Source organism: Fistularia commersonii, chromosome 34 (genome assembly GCF_037954325.1).
Source record: "Fistularia commersonii isolate RoL2024-O1a breed Wild chromosome 34, RoL_Fcom_v1.0, whole genome shotgun sequence".
Taxonomy (NCBI): Eukaryota; Metazoa; Chordata; class Actinopteri; order Syngnathiformes; family Fistulariidae; genus Fistularia; species Fistularia commersonii.
Window position 1 is genome coordinate 3,446,601 of NC_141317.1, and position 21,049 is coordinate 3,467,649.

At 39.8% G+C, this 21,049-nt stretch overlaps 2 protein-coding genes across 3 annotated transcripts; both read left to right on the forward strand.

Annotated features, from left to right (window-relative positions):
- Positions 1-1,694: 1,694 nt before the first annotated feature.
- LOC147214225 (glycine N-acyltransferase-like protein Keg1) lies at positions 1,695-5,468 on the forward strand. 2 transcript variants are annotated; one of them, XM_086141747.1, is made up of 5 exons: positions 1,695-1,817; positions 2,847-2,954; positions 3,026-3,155; positions 3,686-3,809; positions 4,005-5,468. In XM_086141747.1, exons 2-5 carry the CDS (start codon positions 2,868-2,870, stop codon positions 4,426-4,428), a joined length of 765 nt encoding a protein of 254 aa, XP_085997873.1. In that variant the 5' UTR covers positions 1,695-1,817; positions 2,847-2,867; the 3' UTR covers positions 4,429-5,468. The 2 variants fall into 2 exon arrangements, with proteins under 2 accessions (XP_085997873.1, XP_085997872.1); XM_086141746.1 differs by lacking the exon at positions 1,695-1,817 and adding an exon at positions 2,566-2,666.
- Positions 5,469-8,416: 2,948 nt separating this feature from the next.
- Positions 8,417-20,127, forward strand: spsb1 (splA/ryanodine receptor domain and SOCS box containing 1). Its single transcript, XM_086141860.1, has 3 exons — positions 8,417-8,488; positions 14,299-15,168; positions 17,822-20,127. Exons 2-3 carry the CDS (start codon positions 14,475-14,477, stop codon positions 17,947-17,949), a joined length of 822 nt encoding a protein of 273 aa, XP_085997986.1. The 5' UTR covers positions 8,417-8,488; positions 14,299-14,474; the 3' UTR covers positions 17,950-20,127.
- The last annotated feature ends 922 nt before the right edge of the window (positions 20,128-21,049 follow it).

The following is a 21,049-nucleotide window of genomic DNA, read 5'->3' on the forward strand; positions in this document are numbered from 1 at the left end:
TAAGGAGGGTGAGAATGATCTATACAGGTTGGCGAAACAGAGAGATAAAGATGGAAAGGATGTACAACAGGTCCGGGTGATTAAGGACAGAGAGGGAAATATATTGACTGATGCTAGAAGAGTGATGGGAAGATGGAAAGAGAACTTTGAAGAGCTGATGAATGTGGAAAATGAAAGAGAGGCAAGGGTAGAAGAGGTGACTATTGTAGACCACAAAGTAGCACAAATCACTAAAAGTGAAGTGAGGAAGGCATTGAAAGGATGAAGAGTGGAAAAGCAGTTGGTCCTGATGATATACCTGTGGAGGTGTGGAAGTGTCTGGGAGAGGCAGCGGTAGATTTTCTGACTTGATTATTCAACAGCATCTTAGAGAGTGAGAAGATGCCTGAAGAATGGAGACAAAGTGTGATGGTGCCTATTTTTAAGAATAAAGGGGATATGCAGAATTGTGGTAACTTTAGAGGGATAAAGTTGATGAGCCATACAATGAAGTTATGGGAAAGAGTAGTGGAAACTAGACTGAGAGCAGAAGTCAGCATTTGTGAACAGCAGTATGGCTTCATGCCTAGGAAGAGTACCACAGATGCAGTATTTGCGTTGAGAATGCTGATAGAAAAGTACAGAGAAGGTCAGAGGGAGCTGCATTGTGTTTTTGTAGACCTAGAAAAAGCATATGACAGGGTGCCAAGAGAGGAGCTCTGGTATTGTATGAGGAAGTCTGGAGTGGCAGAGAAGTATGTTAGACTGGTGCAGGACATGTATGTTAGCTGTGAGACACTGGTACGGTGTGCTGTAGGGGTAACAGAGAAGTTCAAGGTGGAGGTGGGACTCCATCAGGGATCAGCTCTTAGACCCTTCTTGTTCGCAATGGTGATGGATAGGCTGACAGATGAGGTTAGACAGGAATCCCCATGGACCATGATGTTTGCGGATGACATCGTGATCTGTAGTGAAAGCAGAAAACAGGTAGAGGAAAATCTACAGAGGTGGAGGTATGCTCTGGAAAGGAGAGGAATGAAAGTTAGTCACAGCAAGACAGAATATATGTGTGTGAATGAGAGGAACTCAGGTGGAACGGTGAGGCTACAGGGAGTGGAGATCAAGAAGCTGGAGGATTTCAGGTACTTTGGGTCGACAGTCCAGAGCAACGGAGAGTGCGGAAAAGAGGTGAAGAGACGGGTCCAAGCAGGTTGGAATGGGTGGAGAAAAGTGTCAGGGGTTCTATGTGATAGAAGACTTTCAGCCAGAATAAAAGGAAAGGTGTACAAGACAGTGGCGAGACCAGCGATGATGTATGGACTAGAAACTGTTACAATGACCAAAAGACAGCAGGCAGAACTAGAGGTTGCAGAGATGAAGATGTTGAGGTTCTCTTTGGGAGTGACTAGGATGGATAGGATCAGGAATGAGTCTATCAGAAGAACAGCACATGTTAGATGTTTTGAAGAGAAGGTCAGAGAAGCCAGACTGAGATGGTTCAGTCATGCACAGAGGAGGGATAGTGAATATATTGGTAGACGGATGCTGGAATTAAAGCTGCCAGGCAAGAGGTCTCGAGGAAGACTGAAGAGAAGATTTATGGACGTAGTGAGAGAGGATATGAAGGTAGTTGGTGTGAGAGGAGGATACAGAGAATAGGGTTAGATGGAGAAAGTTGACTCGCTGTGGCGACCCCTGACAGGAAAAGCCGATGAAGAAGAAGAAGAAGAAGAAGAACAATTCTTTCATGTATTCATGAATTCATTATCTATACCCCTTATTCTGCACTCAGGGTTGAGGAGGATCCAGAGCTTCTCTCCACTATCACTGGGCGAGAGGTGGGGTTCATAGAGACACATAGAGACATACAACCATTTGCAAGTCTTGGCAATGTAGGCTCTCCAATTAACCTCCCGCATGTTTTTGGGCCGTGGGAGGAAACTGGAGAACCCGGAGGAAACCTGCGCTGACACAGGGAGAACATACAAACTACACAGATAGGCCCCCAGTCAATATTGACCAAGAGACATTGTTTATTGTGCACGTTATTAAGTTGCACTTTATAATAATTTTGCTAATTTTATTTAAACGTAGGATCATGAGAAATCTACTCTGGATTCCTCTGTGTGTCTTGTACATGTGGAGAAATTGACAATAAAGCTAACTTTGACTTGTGTGTGCTGTGAGGCAGAACCGCAAACCACTGTAGCATAATTTCATGCTTTATTATTTATGAGTTGAAAATGCCGTTGGTAAATTTTGCTATTTACACCGAAGAAGACCTTATGAGGATAGAAATTACAAGCTAAAATCTTTGGTCTATTGACCCAAAGGTATCCTGATTGTTTTCCATGTTTGCTGTTGGTGTCATTGTCGGAAAAAAATAGAACATTTTTTGTTTGATTTGTCTGCTAGCGACAGCTAAAAAGTCAGTAAATGTTGCAAAGCGGGGGATAACAACAAACATGCAAGGCAAATAATTACATGAGAATTAGAGGTGCATGTTAATTATTTCTTAGGTGTGGCAACCTAGAAACCCTTTAAATATCCCACTGTCAGGCTTAAAAGAACAACCTGAAAGCAACAACTGCATCGCGAAGAAAAAGAAAATGATCTTTTTGACATCTACCGAGGACCTGAAATTGCTTAAAACTATTCTTTCAAAGGAACTTCCAGCATCCTACAGTGTAATTCTGTTTCCAAATGTCTTCTGAGAAGCTGATAGTTAGAAATCTGGTGGACGTGTTCGACTGAATATTGCATTGGATGTTGTTTTTGTGAATGTATTGATGTCAGAGAGGACAAGGTAATGTAATGTTGGTCTCTTATATATATTTCTATATTTTTATTTATTAACTGCATTTCAGGTTCATGGAGGGGTTTCCCACATGCTTTACAACAACGCATGTCGTCTTCAGATATGTGTCGACGCTTGGCCTATGTTCAACACTGTCGTTTGTTTCCGGCAAAACGAGGTATGAAAGAAAAAAATCCGACAGATGAAGATCTCGTTCAAGTCCCGTTGATTTCCTCTCTGCCTCTGCAGTGTTTCAGCAGCGACCCGGCAGACACGCTCCGTGACATGTGCACCTTTTTCAGCAAGAATCATAAAAGTCTCAGACGTCTTCTGAATGATGAGAGAGTTGTAAACTGGAAGAGTAAATTTCAGTTCAGGGGTATGTGTGAAAGAACTACATCACAAATTTGCTATTTCAATTTTTTTTTTTTTTCATTTAAAAATCCATTGCCGGTCAAATTTATATGTTATCTAATCTTCACAAAATGGTCATACTAAGCCCAGAAAAACAAGGATACGTCTATAACTACTATCTGGGGTGTATTTAGAAAGATATTTGTGATTGTGTTATGCTGATATTAATGTAAATTCAGTATGACCATATATTTCAACTATTTTAAAGAGCCTATCCTTTATGTTTTGTTAAATGATTACTTTTTCCAGGCCATTTAAGGCATTTTTGTACATTATATTATCTGACGTATTTAAACACTTGCACTCATACAGTAAAGAAAATAAACCAACCTTGATAGTAATTTATCTGTTAACTGTTTGACTGGTGACTCAATGTTTGCTGCGTGTTTTTCCTTTTTCTTATTGTTTGTGTTTGTGGGGTTATGATGTTTGTTTAAAGATATGGCTGAGGAGACAGTCTTTAAAATAAACAGTGTGCATTTGTTTCTCTTACAGACGTGTTAAATTCAGACCTTCCCCTTGTAAAAGAGCTCATTGCTTCTCATGGATTTGATCCTCTTGAATACGGCGTCTGTAACGTCTACATGCTTCCAGACCAGGAGAGAGTGGACTCATTACAGTGAGCAAGACATAATATAACTGTTCATCTCTTTTACATTTGGCCCGGTGATGGACTGGCATCCCGTTCTGGGTGCTCCCTGCCTCTCGCCCAATTTTTATCGGGACTGGTGCCAGTCTCCCACGACAAAGTGCACATGATTAGTACTATAGATGAACAAATGACTGATCATCATTTCTGGTGTATTTTTTTCAGCCTGTCCCACCTGATATCCCCTCTAAATGAGTCCGAAGCTGCAATTGTGACAAAGAATTCATTTGATGGACAATTTGAGGAAACCTACAACCTCACGAGAGCCTTCATTCGCCATCTACCAAATTTCTGCGTGAGGAATGAAAAAGGACAGCCTGTGTCCTGGATGGTAACAGATGACCTTTGCGCACTGAGGATGGCCTACAGCCTGCCGGAGTTCAGAGAGAAAGGTTACTTCAAGGTCTTATCAGTTGCCTTGGTCCAAAAGATGCTTTATGAAGGCCTGCCTCTCTACTGCTATATTACATTAAAAAACAAACTAAGTCAAAACATTGTGACATCTTCTGGCTTCATAAAGTGCCACAGTATCGGGACTATCACGTCGCAGATCATATGTATGGACAGACAGAGCAAGTCAAACCTATAACTCCAAATTCCGTCAACCGATTAAAGCAGGCCATGCTGTCATTATTTGGATTACATTTATAAAATGGATAAGATTAAAAAATATCTTTAATCATATGTTTTCATCAGCTCTTATACATATTCAAATTATTATCTGAAAAAGCTTTACTTTTTTTTTTTATTTTCCCTTTTCGATAAATAGATCAAGATAGAGCATGTTTTCTGTCTGATTTATGCGGTACAGATTTATGTTGTGGGTAATAGTTTATTTAGGAGAATGTACTCCTATGTGCTGCATCTTACATGATATATGGTAAAAAAATGAATGTGTGTTTTCAAATAACAAGTGAATTGTAATATTTGTTTACAACACAGTTATCAAAGTCACTTTGACTTTCATACTGGAAAAAAATCAGCTCTGTTAAATTCTCTTATCCAGTATTAATATAACAACAACTAACAGTTCTAGTGCTTCAGGGTAGATTTAATGATCCAGTACCTTTGACACTGGAAATGCCAAATTGCGTATATGTTCCTCAATAAAAATTTTTTTAAAAAAAAACGCAAAAACTCTTAATTATATATACTCTCTGGTAGTGCAGAGTGGTTTTACTTGAGAAAATCACGATGCCCATATACGAAGAATATACTCCTCTGCCTGGGTTGCCCTTACTGGTGGTTTGCTCTTCCACTGCTTTTGTGTGTTTTATCAGCAATGCACCATTGAAGTCTAAAGGCAACTTGACAAATGAGCAGTGATCTGAGCAGAGGGGATGCTCATACTGCACCACATACCCTGCCCCATCCGTCTGTCCCGCAGTGGTGCACCTCATTTAACCGATGCCCTTTCCTCACTCAAATCCTGCAACCAGTCATCGCTACAACACAGTAGCGCCATACATACTGAAAACATGTATTCTGACCAGAAATGTTACTTGTTACCAAATCCTACAAATTGCAGTTTTACAGCATTGTCATTCTGGAAATGTGATTGTTTTGGGATCATTATTATTGAAATGATACAGTGTCAAAAAGGAGGAATGTTATAAATATTAGTATTTGAAATATTTTTGCCTTCCTGAATCTTTTCTTGTGAACTCGTCGCCTCTGAACGCTGCATTGTAGTGTTAGAATGCCCAACAAATCGTAGCTCACATCTTTGCCAACTGTGAGTGAGGAATTGCTGCTTTACCGAGCTCAACTGTACCGAGCTTAAATTGAAAGGAATCCACTGAAATATGAGATGCTTTCTCACCTACAGTGGAAATACATTGAAGTGTCCACCCTCCAATTGTCAAAGAGATGTGGGAGAACTCAAAAAAAGGCACCAATAGGGTTTTACGGAGGCTTCTTCTGCTGCAGGTCTTTACTCGTCTCAAGTAACCTTTGTGAGTCAGCCAGAAGACCGAAACTGGTAAAATGTCTTTATCGCGTTGCATGAAACTGCAACCTTGTCCTCGGGACGTCATCCACCCACTGGTCTTGCATAGTGACTGCATCGTAGAGTAAAGGAGGATCATAGTGCCAGATGTAGGGTTGCCATCATTCACCTTCTCTGCATGTGCCTCTCAGACCTGCCTCAGTAGGATTGTTCGCACAGTCCCCTTCCCCCCCTCCGATGGAGGCGGTACACCTTGCCAGCCACGGAATGGAACGTACTATTGATCCTGCTGAAATGATGATTTCTAAAAGGGAAGCAGTAAGCATGTCTGCTCTACCCTCCTCCACCGTAGTGGAGCCCTGATATCACCAAGCTCAGCACATTGCACCATCACTGCATGGGAAATTGGGTTTTTCACCAGGAGATGAGCTGAGGGGAAGGTAATTCAAGTCGCCATGCTATGCTCCCCTCCAAGGATGTAAAATGATCCATATTACCTTCAGATGACTCACATGGTGGACAAATAAGGTCATTTTAAACTGCCTCAATAATCCCAGTAGTTGAAATCAGATGCAGAACAAAAAACACGAGTGCTAAAAGTAGAATTGAAATTAAAATGAGGGATGATTCAGAATTCGCCAAGTTTGTAAAGATTTGAATAGGTTTGTGTATTTAAACATGCTTAATTTAGATGAAGGGTAAATGAAGGTATGACAGGGGTTTTTTTTTTTGCAGATCTCCCCACTCAGGCTTTGAGCCCAGTTGGGATATCTATTATAAGAACTAAAAAACACCACTAGATGGCATCATTGTCTTGTTATTTTCCAATATTGACAAGATCTTCACACCAGCATACTGTTACCCTATTTGTACGTGCTGTAAGGTTCAAAATTGAATAAACTACAAAACAAATTGTGGTGCAAGACTCTGAAGCTTGAGCCAGATTAAAGTCATTTGATAATAAATGTGTATAAAGGACAAGATTACATCTTCCCGTCATTTTAAGAATGGACCTTGATGTTGTAAAAGATTTCTTCGTATTTATGATATATGAAGTTTTTGAAGGGACTCAGCCAGCATCTGAAGGTCGACTGCAAGGTGCAAAATTCTCCAGGGGTTTATGTATCAGTCAGACTAACGAAGCATCACCATTAAATGTTCTTCATATCATCTTTTACCCTCTAAATTGTGTCAGCAAGAGAGTGAATGGCCCCAAGGTCAAGTAGCAAGCAAGTAATGTCCACTTATTATATCTTTTATCTTCTTCTTCAGGACTCACCATAGTGAATCAGCATCCATCCAACCCCATTCTCTGCATCCTCTACTCTCGTACCAACTGACTTCATGTCCTCTTTCACTCCATCCATAAATCTTCTCTTTGGCTCTCTTTGCCCTGCTGTTCCAACCTCAGCATTCCTCAACCAATATATTAACGGGCCCTCCGCCGTACATGTCCAAACCATCTCAATCTTGCCCGTCTGACTTTAGCTCCAAAGCATCTAACATGTGTTGTCCCTCTGATGGACTCGCCCCTGATCCTGATCCTCCCATCTCTGCAACCTCCAGCTCTGCTTCCTGTCTTTTCCTCAATGCCACTGTCACTTGACCAGACCCGGGTATTTTACGGCCTGCGGGCCACATCTGGCCCGTTTTGCTTTTTTATCCAGCCCGCAAAACTATTTTCTTTGAATATTTTAATAAATGTTTTCAATCAATATCGAATTTAGAAACTCCTCATTTTTTCCTTTTGTTTAATGTTGTACAGATGATTACATACAAAATAATGTCAGTACATTTCTATGGTCGTTAATGATTTTAAAGTTGAAATAGAATGCCAAAAAATGTAAATATTTAGATTTCAATTTTCATTTTCTTCAATTTCCATGATACCTCATTGGCAAGCACATAAAATTTGAAAAAGAAATGTGGTCTGCCAGTCAAAATAATTGCCCACCCCTGCAATGAACCATACGGCATTGCTATAGTCACCACTGACTTATGCACCCCTCCTTTCATTGTGGCTGATATTTATCACACATTATCCCACCACTTTTACCGATTATATCTTGCGATTTTGCAAAATATAAATACACTTAATTGAAAACCAGATGACTACTGGGCTTCAACGAGTATGATGCCATAGTAGGGCTAAAAACATTGAGGAAGCAAGTCTTGTCATTAATTTAACCTTGAAAATATAATCATATTGAGGATGTGCAGAACCCATGCATCAGTGTGGAGTACACTGCTTTGCTTTAAGAAATCAAAATGCTGCGCGGGGGGTGAGGAAAGGCAAAACATGATTGTGAACTTTCAATTCATAAGATACAACAGCCTTTCAACCACTGCCAGCTTTCAACTGAGCTCATAAAACAATGTGCATGTTCTCTCACCATTTGAAACTGACGAAATGTTAAAAAAGCATATGTTCGACGCTGAATTTACAGAAACCCTCAGGTTTGCATGACAAAAATCCAAACGTTCGTGTTTTTTTTCCCATTAGCCCTCCACTTTTATATCGTTTGAGGTCCCTGAACGCCTCATCTCCACCGACACCAGGCTTTAAGTGCCCGGGCTGCAGACCGCCAGCGGGGAGGTCCTCGTGGAGCAGCTGGGCGCCTCGAAACACGTGATCCGGGAGATGTAAGCGAGCAGCCATCATAAGCTCACTCAATTCATGTCCCGGCTGAAAGAGAGTAAGGTAAGACGACCAGGAAATTCGGTATCTAAGGAGGAGATTAGTAACTCGGTCATATTCATGTCTCCCATTACCCCCGTTTTAACGACTTGTTCAAGTGTGGGCGACGTGCGGACCCCCCCCCCCCTTTTGCTATTGAAATTGCGGCTACCGGAGAGCCAGTTTCTGTTCCTGTTTACATCGAATTTACTCAATGAATGTCGGAAGCAACACCGAAAAAAATGGGCCTGTTTCTTTCATTCTCCCCCTGTCTGTCTGTGTCTGTGTGTGTGTGTGTATATATATGTGTGTGTGTGTGTGTGTGTTCTCCCTCTGCCTTTGTGTGTGTGCGTGTATAAGAGAGAGTTAGCTTGCGTCGTTGCTCGACCCTATTAACATTAGCCGTGTTTTCTGCAGTTCATGCTAACACGGCTTGTTGAGCCTTTTGAGTAACAAACGTTTGGACCGGGTTCTCGGAAGTCCGGGTGAAAAGTGACTCCTGTGTCAACCGCTGCTGTGCAGCTGTCGTGCGTGGACCTCCATCGTGGACGACGGTTCGGTTCGCGTTGTTTCATTCTGAACATCATGCTAGTTTTCATGTAGCTAGCATAGGGTAAGAGGTTAGCAGTTGGCGATGCTCATGTCAACTCCCTTTCGCTGCTTCCGGGACTGTGACAGACTCAACTTTCTGCAAACTTAAAAACGAGAGCGTTTTTTTTTTTTTTTTTTTTTAGAATTTCCCACAGATCGGCGCGTTAGATGTGAATTTGTGATCAAATTTGGTTTCAGGTGGCGATTAGTTACATGAAATAATGCTAATCAAAATGGTTAGGGAATACTTGTTTTCTAAATAACGACTCGAAAATGTTCTGTGTGCATTTGGCGTTAGTGATGTGACTGAATAAAAATCTCACTTCACGGGTCAAATAGCAGGTTTTCTTGGGTTGCAGTATTTTGAGCAGCGTGTTTAAACAACATACACAGGCGTTGTATCTGTACAATGGATGCCTGTCTTTATGTAACCTAGGAGCCTTAAGTACTTGCAAGTCAACAAACGGGTTGGGCGTGAGTTCAGGTGGGCCCTCACTACTGAGGCAAGTGTTTGCTTGGCTCTGGAAAGCCAGAAAATCCAACCATTTGCATTTTAATCAGCCCAAACCAGGGGCCCAGATACCCCAACCAGCACAGGCCAGCACCCTCATCCAAATGCATCCTAGTTTAAATCTCTTTCTTCTTTTTGCTAAGAATATATGTCTTAAAGTCCAGAGGTGTAAGTGTGATGACCAATTTATTGTCCTGTTAAGTTTGATTTCACTTGCACATGTTTCATGTGTTGTAAGGTCACCGTTTGCCATGGGGAGATGGAATAGTGAAGTGTTGGCTCTGAGAGTGTGCAAATTAACATGTTTCCCTCTGCCTGAATGCTGGACAGGCATTGAAAAAGAGATTGTTTACATTCAGATGCTGGCCACCCGCTGCTTGCTTTTTCTTTCCCCCCTGTTTTCCAATCACTGAAGAGACATGACCCACTTAAATGGTTGTTTACTTGCATTAGAAGAAGAGCCAAGGCATTTCTCAATGAACTCTTGTCTACAATTCAATTAGAGGCCTTCCCAGCAGCACAGTTTTCCACATTACACAATGTCCTGTATGGCCCAGCTATAACAGGCAGAAATGTAATTACCAGAGAGAATGACTAACCACACTTTGGTCCCCCAAATCATCACATCATGCAGCTGAGATATTGACACTTAATTTACAATTACGTAATCCAAGAAATAGGGAAGTTATTCTGTTTTGTATATTGTAGAGTTTGCTTGCGTTTTCTAATTTATCTTTCTCCTCTGAACCAGCTGGGGCCCTAAGTTTCATTTCAGTTCAATTTTTTGGATTTTTGTTTTTGTCAACAAATTCACAGATTATTCCTACTACTGAAATCCCTTTCTGTAACCAAATGGCTCAACTTTTAGTCCAGTGGTATTGAGAAACCTTTGAAGCCTCACTGAAGAGGTGTTGTCTCTCAACCAAGACAGTACTTTTTTTCTTTTTTTAAAATCAGCCACAATTCTGTTTTTCCTGTTACCTTGTGTCTAGGCAAGTCTATAATAGGAAATGACTTGAGTTTTTCCTTGTATTATTTGTGTGGGGATATTTTACTTTCGGTACAGCTGAGTAACGTGTCAGCCATGTGTGTTTGTTCTGTTCATGTAGCTTTTCTTTGGCATTGTAATACTTGGTTAAAGTGTCTTCAGAACTGCAACTATTTTGATGTGTCCTTTGTCTTTGTTGGTCAGTACTTGTCCAAAGAAAAATCAGTGAACCAGGGTCAGGTCGCGCACAGCCAAGAGCCTGTAATGCTTGAGGGAACTGTAGCTCAAATAGCTGAAAGAGGTAAAGGTGGTTCTGATAAAAAGCTGACAAAAACGTTGTGCATCAGTTTTTGTTTTTGTTTTTTTTTTTGCATAGGGGGCTTCATTGGTGCCAACTTGTCAATATGCCCATGCTGACCCCTGTCCACTGAAAGAAATGCATACAGTAAGCATACAGGGATGACACTGCACCAGGATGCAGTACAGGAAGCAGGCAAGCTGGTGCTGGCAGTATTATGCTCTCAAGAGTGTTCTTTTGGGCAACCTGTGGTGCCGCCATTCATGTGGGTGTTACTATGGCCACCTAGCAAAACAGTGTTACACACAAAATTCCCCTTATTACCGAAGTGGCCTCTTTCAGAAGGATAATACAACTTGCGATACTGCAAGAAATAACTCAGGAATGGTTTTGACCCGTCTGACTATTTTACCATATGTCAACCATATTAACCATTGGAAGGATTTGCTATACAAACAATTCCAAACCATGTTGGCCCCACCCTTTGACTTCAGTACCTTCATGATTTGCTGCAAGCATTTAAGTGTCAGATACATAGGCACACTTTCAGTAGTCTAGCATAGTTCATATTTTGACAGGTCATGACTTTTTTTAATGGTCAATTGTGCACCTATAGCATGTTAGGTAAGTGGTTGTAATGCTATGGCTAACTTGCGTATAAATGTGCATTTATGCAAGCAGTTATTTGGAATGCAACAGAATTACCAAGAAAATGCAACATTTTGAAAACTTGGCAGTATCTGTTGTTTGTTGTTTCTTTTGCGACTGCAAACTAGTTTGCTTAAACTTGAATTTTACAAGGTCAGTGTCACAGTAGTCCGTCCTGATGTCATACTTTTAAGTTTGAATTTTTGACTCTGGAATTTCCCATTAGTAATGAAAACTCCAAAATAATGGTGGGTTTAAAGTATTTCTTGTTTTAGTACCCACACTACCTTCTATTCCTTGTGTATTACATGGGTATGTTGTTATTCATCAGCTCCTTAAGCATCTAGCTGGGTAGCTGGAAAGGTTATATTTATCTGTACTCCTAGAGGAGGTGTTAGTGTTTGTCACTAAGGTGTTTGGCTGATTTTAGTGATTCCTGCTACACACTATACTGTTAACTGTATCTCTTGCCCATTGGTTTTATTAGGCCACTCGCTCTACGATCAGGTGGTTCTGTCTCTAATACTCCCACACTTATGTGAATTTAACTGCAATTTTTTTGTTATTTTAGCAGACTACTGTCTCTCTCTTCTTCCAGCCAATCGTCGTACATGGAGTTTGTGAAGCACAAGGTCATCGGCATTTTCTGCCTCTGAAAAGTACAATCGAATGTGAATGGAAAGCTATATGTGTACACTTTGGTAGGGTTGGGCCGGTATGGAAAATTTTCAAACTGTGGACAACTTCATGCTAAACTTGGAACAAACCGGTATACCTACATTCAAGGCTTTTGTCAACCAAAGAGGCGTACAGTTCAGACATAGGTTATTTCAGTATGTTTTGCATTTCTATTTGCTAATCAATGGCTTCTTTCATGCTCTAGCCAAGAATACAAGGAGCAGTCTTATTCATCCTCCAGTCTGAAAAAATATATTGCCCTTCAATTAAAAATGCACCTTGGGTATATAAAATCTGTCTCACTTTTGACTGTACTAATGGCCTTTTTAATGGATGTTGTCTGACCCAAATCTGCAGGGAATCCCCTCCCAGCGCTGTTAGTAATGCACGGAAATGTTGTCTTTATAAATGAGTTGTCATATAATTGTTGCTGCTCCCATCAGCCTCACTACGCCCTTCTTGGTGTCACTGTTTTGTTAATCATCTTTTTTTATTCTCATTGTCATTAATGACAAACACAAAGAAACAAAGAAATTGCCTGAAGCCTTGGTCTTGTCCCAGCAAAAAATGCTCCTGACAGCTGCACTGCAAAACTCCTTTGGGTTGAAAATTGTCATAATTTCTGTAACCTTACAGTCTTTGCCTTTTAATTAGTGGTTTTGGAGTAAACTGTCATAAACCACCAATAAAAGTTGAAGTTTTGGTCCCCGTATTGCATTTTCCAATGTGAACTTCAGGGTATTATTCCTGCTGAGGGGAACCGTTGACTGTGTGACCTTGAAGTTCACTAATAAAATGGCTAAATTTAGTTTTTAATTCCACTTTTGCTTGCTTGCTCATTGCACAAAGTTTCATGGCTGTGGACTCTATCATCAACCTACATATTGGAAAAATTTGAGGGTATACAAGAATTAACTTAGGATCACTTTGGCATGAAGCCTGCTGCATCAGACATAACCATCAGTATCAGTGATTGTTACTGTGAAATAGACGTTTTTATGCACAACAAACTGTGGTTCGGTTCCCTTTTGTTTGTGCCCGAACTGAAAAGTTAACTGTTTTCCTATATACGCACATGATCTGTCGCTGGTAAGTGTTAATTTACAAAGCATGTTTGCAAAATTCCAAGACATTTATCTTTTAACACAGCGGCGTAGCTGGAGTTTTATGTCATTTGGAAATTTTATGTTCCTCTAGCTGCTTTCAAGATGCCTCTCAAGTGGCTGCCCATGGTTCATCCATGGTTGGTAAAATCGCAGGGAACAATATCCTGCTGGGAATAAATAAAATAATCCGTTTAAAAAAAATTAAGATATGTAAGTTAGATTTCTTCAGTTGACATTTATTATTTGTTGTTCTCAAAGGCAACCAGTGAATGAATTGTAATGAGGAACAATTTTCAGATTTATCTTTACAAGTGATGTTGACTCAGTTAAAAGTAGTAGTAGTAATCTGAGCAGAAGTAGTCTGTGTATAAACCTTTTAAAACTGTGTATGTGTTTGTCAACTGTTTGAGCCCATCTGACTGGAGTGGCTTATCTTGCACAAGAGACCTTGACTGCAACTAAATAGGATTGTCCTCCAAGATTGTTTCAGATTTCTATGGAAAGAACAAAGTCTGATTTGCTCCCTGACCGCTTCAGATATTAGATTAAGTTCAGAAAGTTGGGTGCATATTTGACTCTCTGCCATTACCAAGCTTCTCAGAAAATGGACCGAAGTCAGCAGATGCACATTTTCTTTGGTTATGAAATCGCAATTTTATCACTATATGCCTGTATTTAGAATTACCGTCCGCTTTCTTTAGGTCCTGGGACACTAACCTCTTTATGTTTTAATACACCAAGCATGTGAACAAGACCATCCAATTGTTGTCTATTCATGATCAAATCAAAAGTTGAGTAACATGTAAAAATGCCTTGTTTAATTCCCCCTGTGATGTAAGCACAGGCAATGAAGTGTTTTGTTGCCTTAAAAAAGGCCTGCTAGCATGACTGATCACTGAATTGTACTGCCTTAGTCAGCCTTTTGATTTTACTTGCTGTTGTTTTGTAGCATCTAATTCGATTTACTCTCTGGCTCATGTAGGACAGTTACTTAATAACTCTTCTCTTCCCCAGTCTCTCGTGGTTGGCTTCGAACAACGCTGTCTGCAACTGGTGACTCAGAAGCACCAACCTGCATCTTGGATTGTATGAGTTCAGGAGAGGGTCTCAGGCTGCTTACTCCCCCCATTAGTCTTTGAGGAGGAGGGGGGAGGAAAAAGAAGAAAGAAGCTGTAGTAACTACCTAGAGTATGGGGCAAAAGGTCCCAGGTGGTATTAAAACCATTGATATGCGGGATCCAGCGTTCAGCCCCCTGAAGCTGGAGCTACAGGCCTTAAATCACACCAAGCCATCTCGACTGGATCTGCTGCTGGACATGCCGCCTGCCAGCGTGGACGTCCAGGTGCAGCACTCGTGGAACAATGACGATCGCTCCCCCAACATCTTTGTCAAGGATGACAACAAGCTGGTGTTCCACAGGCACCCTGTGGCGCAGAGCACAGACGCCATCCGGGGTCGTGTTGGCTACACAAGAGGACTGCATGTGTGGGAGATCAGCTGGGCCATGCGTCAGAGAGGCACGCATGCGGTAGTTGGAGTAGCAACAAGCGATGCTCCGCTGCATTCTGTAGGCTACACAGCTTTGGTGGGAAGCAGTAGTGAATCCTGGGGTTGGGACCTCTGCAGGAGTAAACTCTACCACGACGGAAAGAATCACACAGGAAAAACCTATCCGGCCTTCCTTGAACCCGAGGACACCTTCATTATACCAGACTCCCTTTTAGTAGTCTTGGACATGGATGAAGGGACTCTGGGTTACATAGTGGATGGACATTATCTGGGTGTGGCGTTCAGAGGACTAAAGGGCAGGAAGCTTTACCCTGTGGTGAGCGCTGTGTGGGGACATTGTGAAATTCGAATCCGGTACATAAATGGACTTGATCGTAAGTACAAAGTGTCCTTGATTTTGAATCTAAACTCATTTTCTCTCATAACTGACGGTTTATAATGTAACAAGAGCTATAAAACACCTAAATCCATGGCAGACATTATTGTAACAATGCACAAAGGGGAAGCTGTTGAGGGTGTGTCGTGCTATCAAAGAAGACCTCCATTATCTTGAATTATTTCAGTTCAGCTGTTTGTCCGGGTGTTCTTTCGAACCATATCAAGTTTTCTAGTTAAACAATTTTGAGTAATTGTTGAAAATTCCAGAACAAACCTCCCCGCCACATTACTGATTTTTCTGGTGAGTCGTAGATTTGAAATTTATTTTGACTATTCAGCTTTAAGTCAAACTCAAAAATAAATCGAAAAAGTTATAATAAATCCAATGAACAGCTGATGTTGCAGTTGACCTGGCTTAATGATTGAGTTAGTCTTGTTCTAAAGTTATTTATTTATTTAAATCATTTCGCAATGGCATAATTACAATAAATCATTAAATGAAGTATCTCTTGAGATTAACTTTAGTCTCTCTTGGCCTTGCTGATTTCTGCAGTTGGAGAAAGTTTTAGGGTCATAACTCTGATAGACCTCTTTGAGTATTAGAATTCCGATAAAACGCATAAAATATCAAATTATGTTTTTACATCATTGTCATGTATTTGTACAATTTGCCTAATAGAAGACCGATTTGTTTGCGTTCGATTTAATTGTTTTCCCAAAGGTGTTTCTAAAACGAGAGATAATGATTCACAATTATACCACGGTGAAAGGGTCATGAGCTTCCTATAAAGAGAAATATAGGTTCTCATTAAAAACTGTTGTACTTCTAGAACATCCCATGGGCTCCGTTCTTATTAGACTCTCATGTACATTTGAGATAATTTGGCCTAGTTGAATCGTTGCAAAAGCCAACAGTGTTTGCGATAGATAAAATAATGTTTCTAATTTTTGTATGCAGTCTGATAATGTTCCAGGCAATTTTTAAACCAGTTTGATCTAGTTCCCAATCTTAAGATCAGCAGAAAAGCTACTCTCAAGTCTTGAGTGGCCAATTAACTAGGTGTCATTCTGTGTCAACTTCACACTGGTTAAACGATACACGGTCTTAATTTAGAATGCTACTTAAGCAGCGCTCCTCAATTTTTCGCAACAGCAGGAAGGAAACCGCACTCATCCATTGTTTTCACAACACTGAACTCATTCAACCTGCCTAGCATGTACCTCTGGCCTTGGTCTCAAAAATAGTCTACTTTATTCTACTGAGCATGTACTACATGTTTTAGTGTGCAGTCTTTCCCAGGTCTAAAAATGGAAGGAGTCCTCATTGTAGGTGCCTCTGATTAACAAAGATCGTTTTAAAAGAATGTGTAATATAAATTCACAAATTCTAATCATTGTAAGAATCGCTTATTCAGCAAAGATAAACAGTCAAGAAACCAAAGGATAAATATTTTTTAACATTTTAAATCTAATTAAACAAATATTCGCAAATAGATCTATTAATTAATTTCTGTTTACTTAGCAGATAGTTGTTGTTTTTTTGTTTTTTTTCCCCCCCATGATTTTTTTTTCCCCTAATTGGGCTTAATAATGACTTGAAGTGTGTTGAAGTAAACTAATAAACTAAAAGCCTTCTCCAACCCAACTGGAAAATTCATGTGATTGCCATGGCAACAATGTATTATGATGCCATTCTTAATTTTATTCAGTGACTGATTTAGACTTTCTGAAACTCATTCCATTGTCTAAAATTATTTTTGGAAAACAAAATAGATCCTCAGGTACATGGCTGTGCCTAGTAGTAGATTGGTTTTAAGACAATTGTGTACAGGGCTTTTACTCATTTGTTCACAGACTGAGACACAAGACTCCTCATACATGTATACCCCCGTTACTGTTGTGCACAGCCATCAGACACGCATCTCAAACCACACACAACAAATATTAATGTTATTGGAATACACCAGCTTTTTGAGTAAGTTGGCCTGTTAGTCACAATTCCGATTGATGTCTTTCTCTCAGCATGCAGTAAAGATATGGACAACCCAAACCCAACTGTTAGTTGAACACATCAAATGGGCTTGCATAACCCCGCTCTCTGGGGACTCTGTGCTACCCCACTAAAATGAGATCTGTGAGTGAGCCCTTTCCTCCTCCCACAAATACCTTCACAAAGGTGTGTGTTTGGAGTGAACATAAAGCCAGGATTGTTGTGTATTGTAATAAGAGTTCAATTGTTCCTACTTTTGGGGGAAAAAAAACACACTTTTTTTCAGTTGAATTCTTAGGTTATTATAGGCTTCTGTTTACATTGCATGTCCTATGAATAAAAAGAGTAAGTGTTGGTGATGAACTTGAAGGAATTTTTAATTTCAGATCATGTTAGTCAAAAAGTTGTCTTATTTCAGAGGAAAAAGATGAGGAAATCTAGAAATCATGATTGTTTTTTTTCTACTGCTAATGAATTTAATTCTTATTCATGTGTTAAAAAAGATTAAACATCTAAACTTGAGTATGATATCAAGGGAGAAAAGAAAAGTGTCCTAAATGTGATTTACAGGCAGGGCATCCAATTGGAAGTTTACACATTTGAGATAGGTTGGAATTATCTGCTGTGTCTCACCACTGTCTCTTGTTTTCTCCATGCAGCTGAGCCCCTTTCTCTGATGGACCTGTGTAGGCGATCAGTGAGGGTGGCATTAGGAAGAGACCGTTTGAGTGAAATCCATAGACTGCCTCTGCCCGCCTGTCTCAAGAACTATCTGCTCTACCAATGATGGCAAAGTCACGATACACAGCACATCCTGCTGTATCTCTGGTGTTTCTCTGGGAACATTCTTTGGTTGAAGTAAATGAACAATATTGTTTGACCTTCAAGGACTGATGGAGCCTCGATGACGATTCAAGTATGCTTTTCTGTCAGTGGCTGGGCACCATTTGAACTTCTTATCCTATTTCAATGACAGTTTCCAGTTGTGTTGTCTAACTCTTTAAAAAGATAAAATAAAAAAAAAAAGAATCAGGAATCACTGAGCACTATGCACATGCTGATAGATGATGCCCTGACAGTCACCATTGTGGTGATGCCTCCTTTAGCTTCCATGGCATCAGTGGTCGGTATCTCTACTCTGATGTCAAGACTGAGATTTCAAATTTCTATTTCTTAACCTTTTAATTTAAATGTCCATCATGCTTAAACAAAATTGACAGAATTAGTTTGAGCTTTGTGACACATAGATGTCATTTTAGTTTGACCACAAGGTGGTAGTATTGACACACTCATTAAGTCCTCTAAAATGGAGAATTTAGTAAGAGAAACTCGTCTGCTTTTAGAAATGTAGCTTTTTTTAATGGATGCTGAACTAAAATTGTTCTGAAAACAGAGAAATGAGATGCTGACCACTCAACTGCGACTGTGGTGCTGTGTGAAGTTGCTGGAGGGCAGCTCTGACCACACACACACACACACACACACATCTGTACACACAGCACTATCAGGTTATCAGGTTACTCTTGCTCACCATCAGTACATCTGTCAGACACATCTTCAGCAGAAATCTTAACAATTGTGTCACTGTGATTATCTGTAGCATGCATCTGCAGGAAATTTGTCTCAGTACAATCATGTTTTTAAAACCTTTTTTTGTCACTCCTGCTCTTTGTAGTGCAGTCGTTTCAACCACATGTTGTTGATGCTGTAGTGTGTTTTGTTTTTTTACATTAAATTATTCAAACTCTTGTTTCATCAACTGGTTCCACTGGTTTGGAAAAGTTCAACCAGAGAGTGGAAACCAGCTGGTGAAACAGTTCTGAATTGTAGTCAACAGTTGGACTGAAACTTGTTATCTTGATCCTCTCTGGGAACCATTGATGTCCTGTTTGTTTAATGGAATGCTAAGGTGTAAAAGGGGTTTGGGTTCTGCTGACTTAGGTAAAGCATGATGTGCCTAAATCTTGAAATCTCAGATTCAAGGCACTATAATTACAGAAAGACAATCCACAAAGTGCTGCACAAATGTGATAAAAGTAGGTCTGACTGCCAATATATTGTCAAATGCCATGTCTAAACTTGACACTACTATTTTTAAATGTGCAGATGAGGTCCTTATTCAGCTCGACTAGATGTGGACACACTATGCCACACCTGACTTTTAATGCTTGCACCACCCCATTTATATTCCTTGTTTGTTTGTAAGTATCTATTAAAGGTGATTTCAAATTATTCTTTGGCAAAGTGTAGTGAATCTACAAGCAAGGGGGAGATGTATTGATATATTGATGCTAAAGGATCCAATGGACCTTAAGTGACTCTTGACTGCCGGAGGTTTACAGAAACCAATCACATGAATGATATATTTCAAAAGCTTTCTTTGCTTATAGATTACATCATACAAATGTCTTCTATTAATACAAGTTGGGGAAGCTGATAACACCACAACACAAAGGGGTTTTATGAGTCTCCCAGGCGCCATGTGTCAAATTAGAAATAATCATTGTGCGAATTGGTTTCTATTTTTTTTTTCAGTTAACTACCCTGAATGAGATTTTAACACAGCATTCAGACTAGTTGCACTACTGACAAAATTACACAGAGGGCATCAAGGATTATGTAAGTAGTGTCTGCTATCCATGCTCGTCTTTGACCAGAAGGAGTGGAGGGATACATGAATACACCAAGTAGTACAGTACTTGATTTTCCTGTTTGTTTTCTTTATAACCATCTATGTAATCCAAATGCTGATGTTCCAAAGGAATCTGGAGGGATTATTTTTATCTTTACTATTCTTGTTGTGAAAGAAATGTTAAACACTTGTAGTTTGTTGCCGTCAATCTTATCTCAGGCATACTAAGTAGATACGCAACACATTTTTATGTTTGTTTGTTTTTTAAACCTGTATAAATGGATTCCCTTACATTTTCCAAGATTAAACAAACTATTCCTCCAAATAAATCTTCAAATGTACATGAGACTTGTATTGAGTTGAACCAGCACTGACAGACTAATGGATCGTATGATGAAAGTGGTGATGGTGGTTAGGGTCTTTGGCTTTCAGCCCTGTACCAATTACCAAATGCTTAGATACTTAGAACTGAAACTTTGATCATTTCAGTTATACAGGGACTGAGATATGTTAATCTTTCTAGTAGTTTTACTACTTGAGAGGTTCATGACTGGTGTCTAGATCTAAATTCAGACTGCTAAAATTTGAGGATTCAAAGAAATCCTGCCACTTTTGGGGAGAAAAAAATAAACTATTAAAATGAAACATATTGCACTAAATGTAACCAAAATTGGTGAGGTACATAGAAATTGTGATTGTCTCACTGGAAAATGGTAGCAGCAAACTTCATTACTCACACAAAGGGACCAACCAGTTGTGTTATCTTGTCTCTCAACATAAACATCTACTTTAGTGGATTCAAATACGACCAAAAGAATTTCTGGGATGCGGATATAAAACTGAAAAAAAATAATTATGTTTTGCTGTCAGTGAAGAAAACAGAAGCTTACAAACACAGGCAAATCTTTGTCAAAGGCCAAGAAAGTAAAAAAAAAAAACAAGTGCAACACAGCTGTTGTTGTTGTTCACATTTTCCCAAAACAAAATATTATCTGGATTCTTAAGTGAGTTATCATTCAGTGAGTTCAAAGCTCATGCAGCCTTTGGGGCAGGAACACAAGTTACAGCATTCCACTTTTTATGACAGACTGCTCATTGGTGGATGGCTCATACCATTACACCACAAGCTGTGTATGGTGATGAAAAGGGGTGGTATCGTATTTCAAATGTCCTCAACACCAAGGTCTGTTTTGCTGTTCCATATTCATTGTTTTTCTTGTATTCTTGTACATGCTGTTCTTATCAGAAAAGAAGC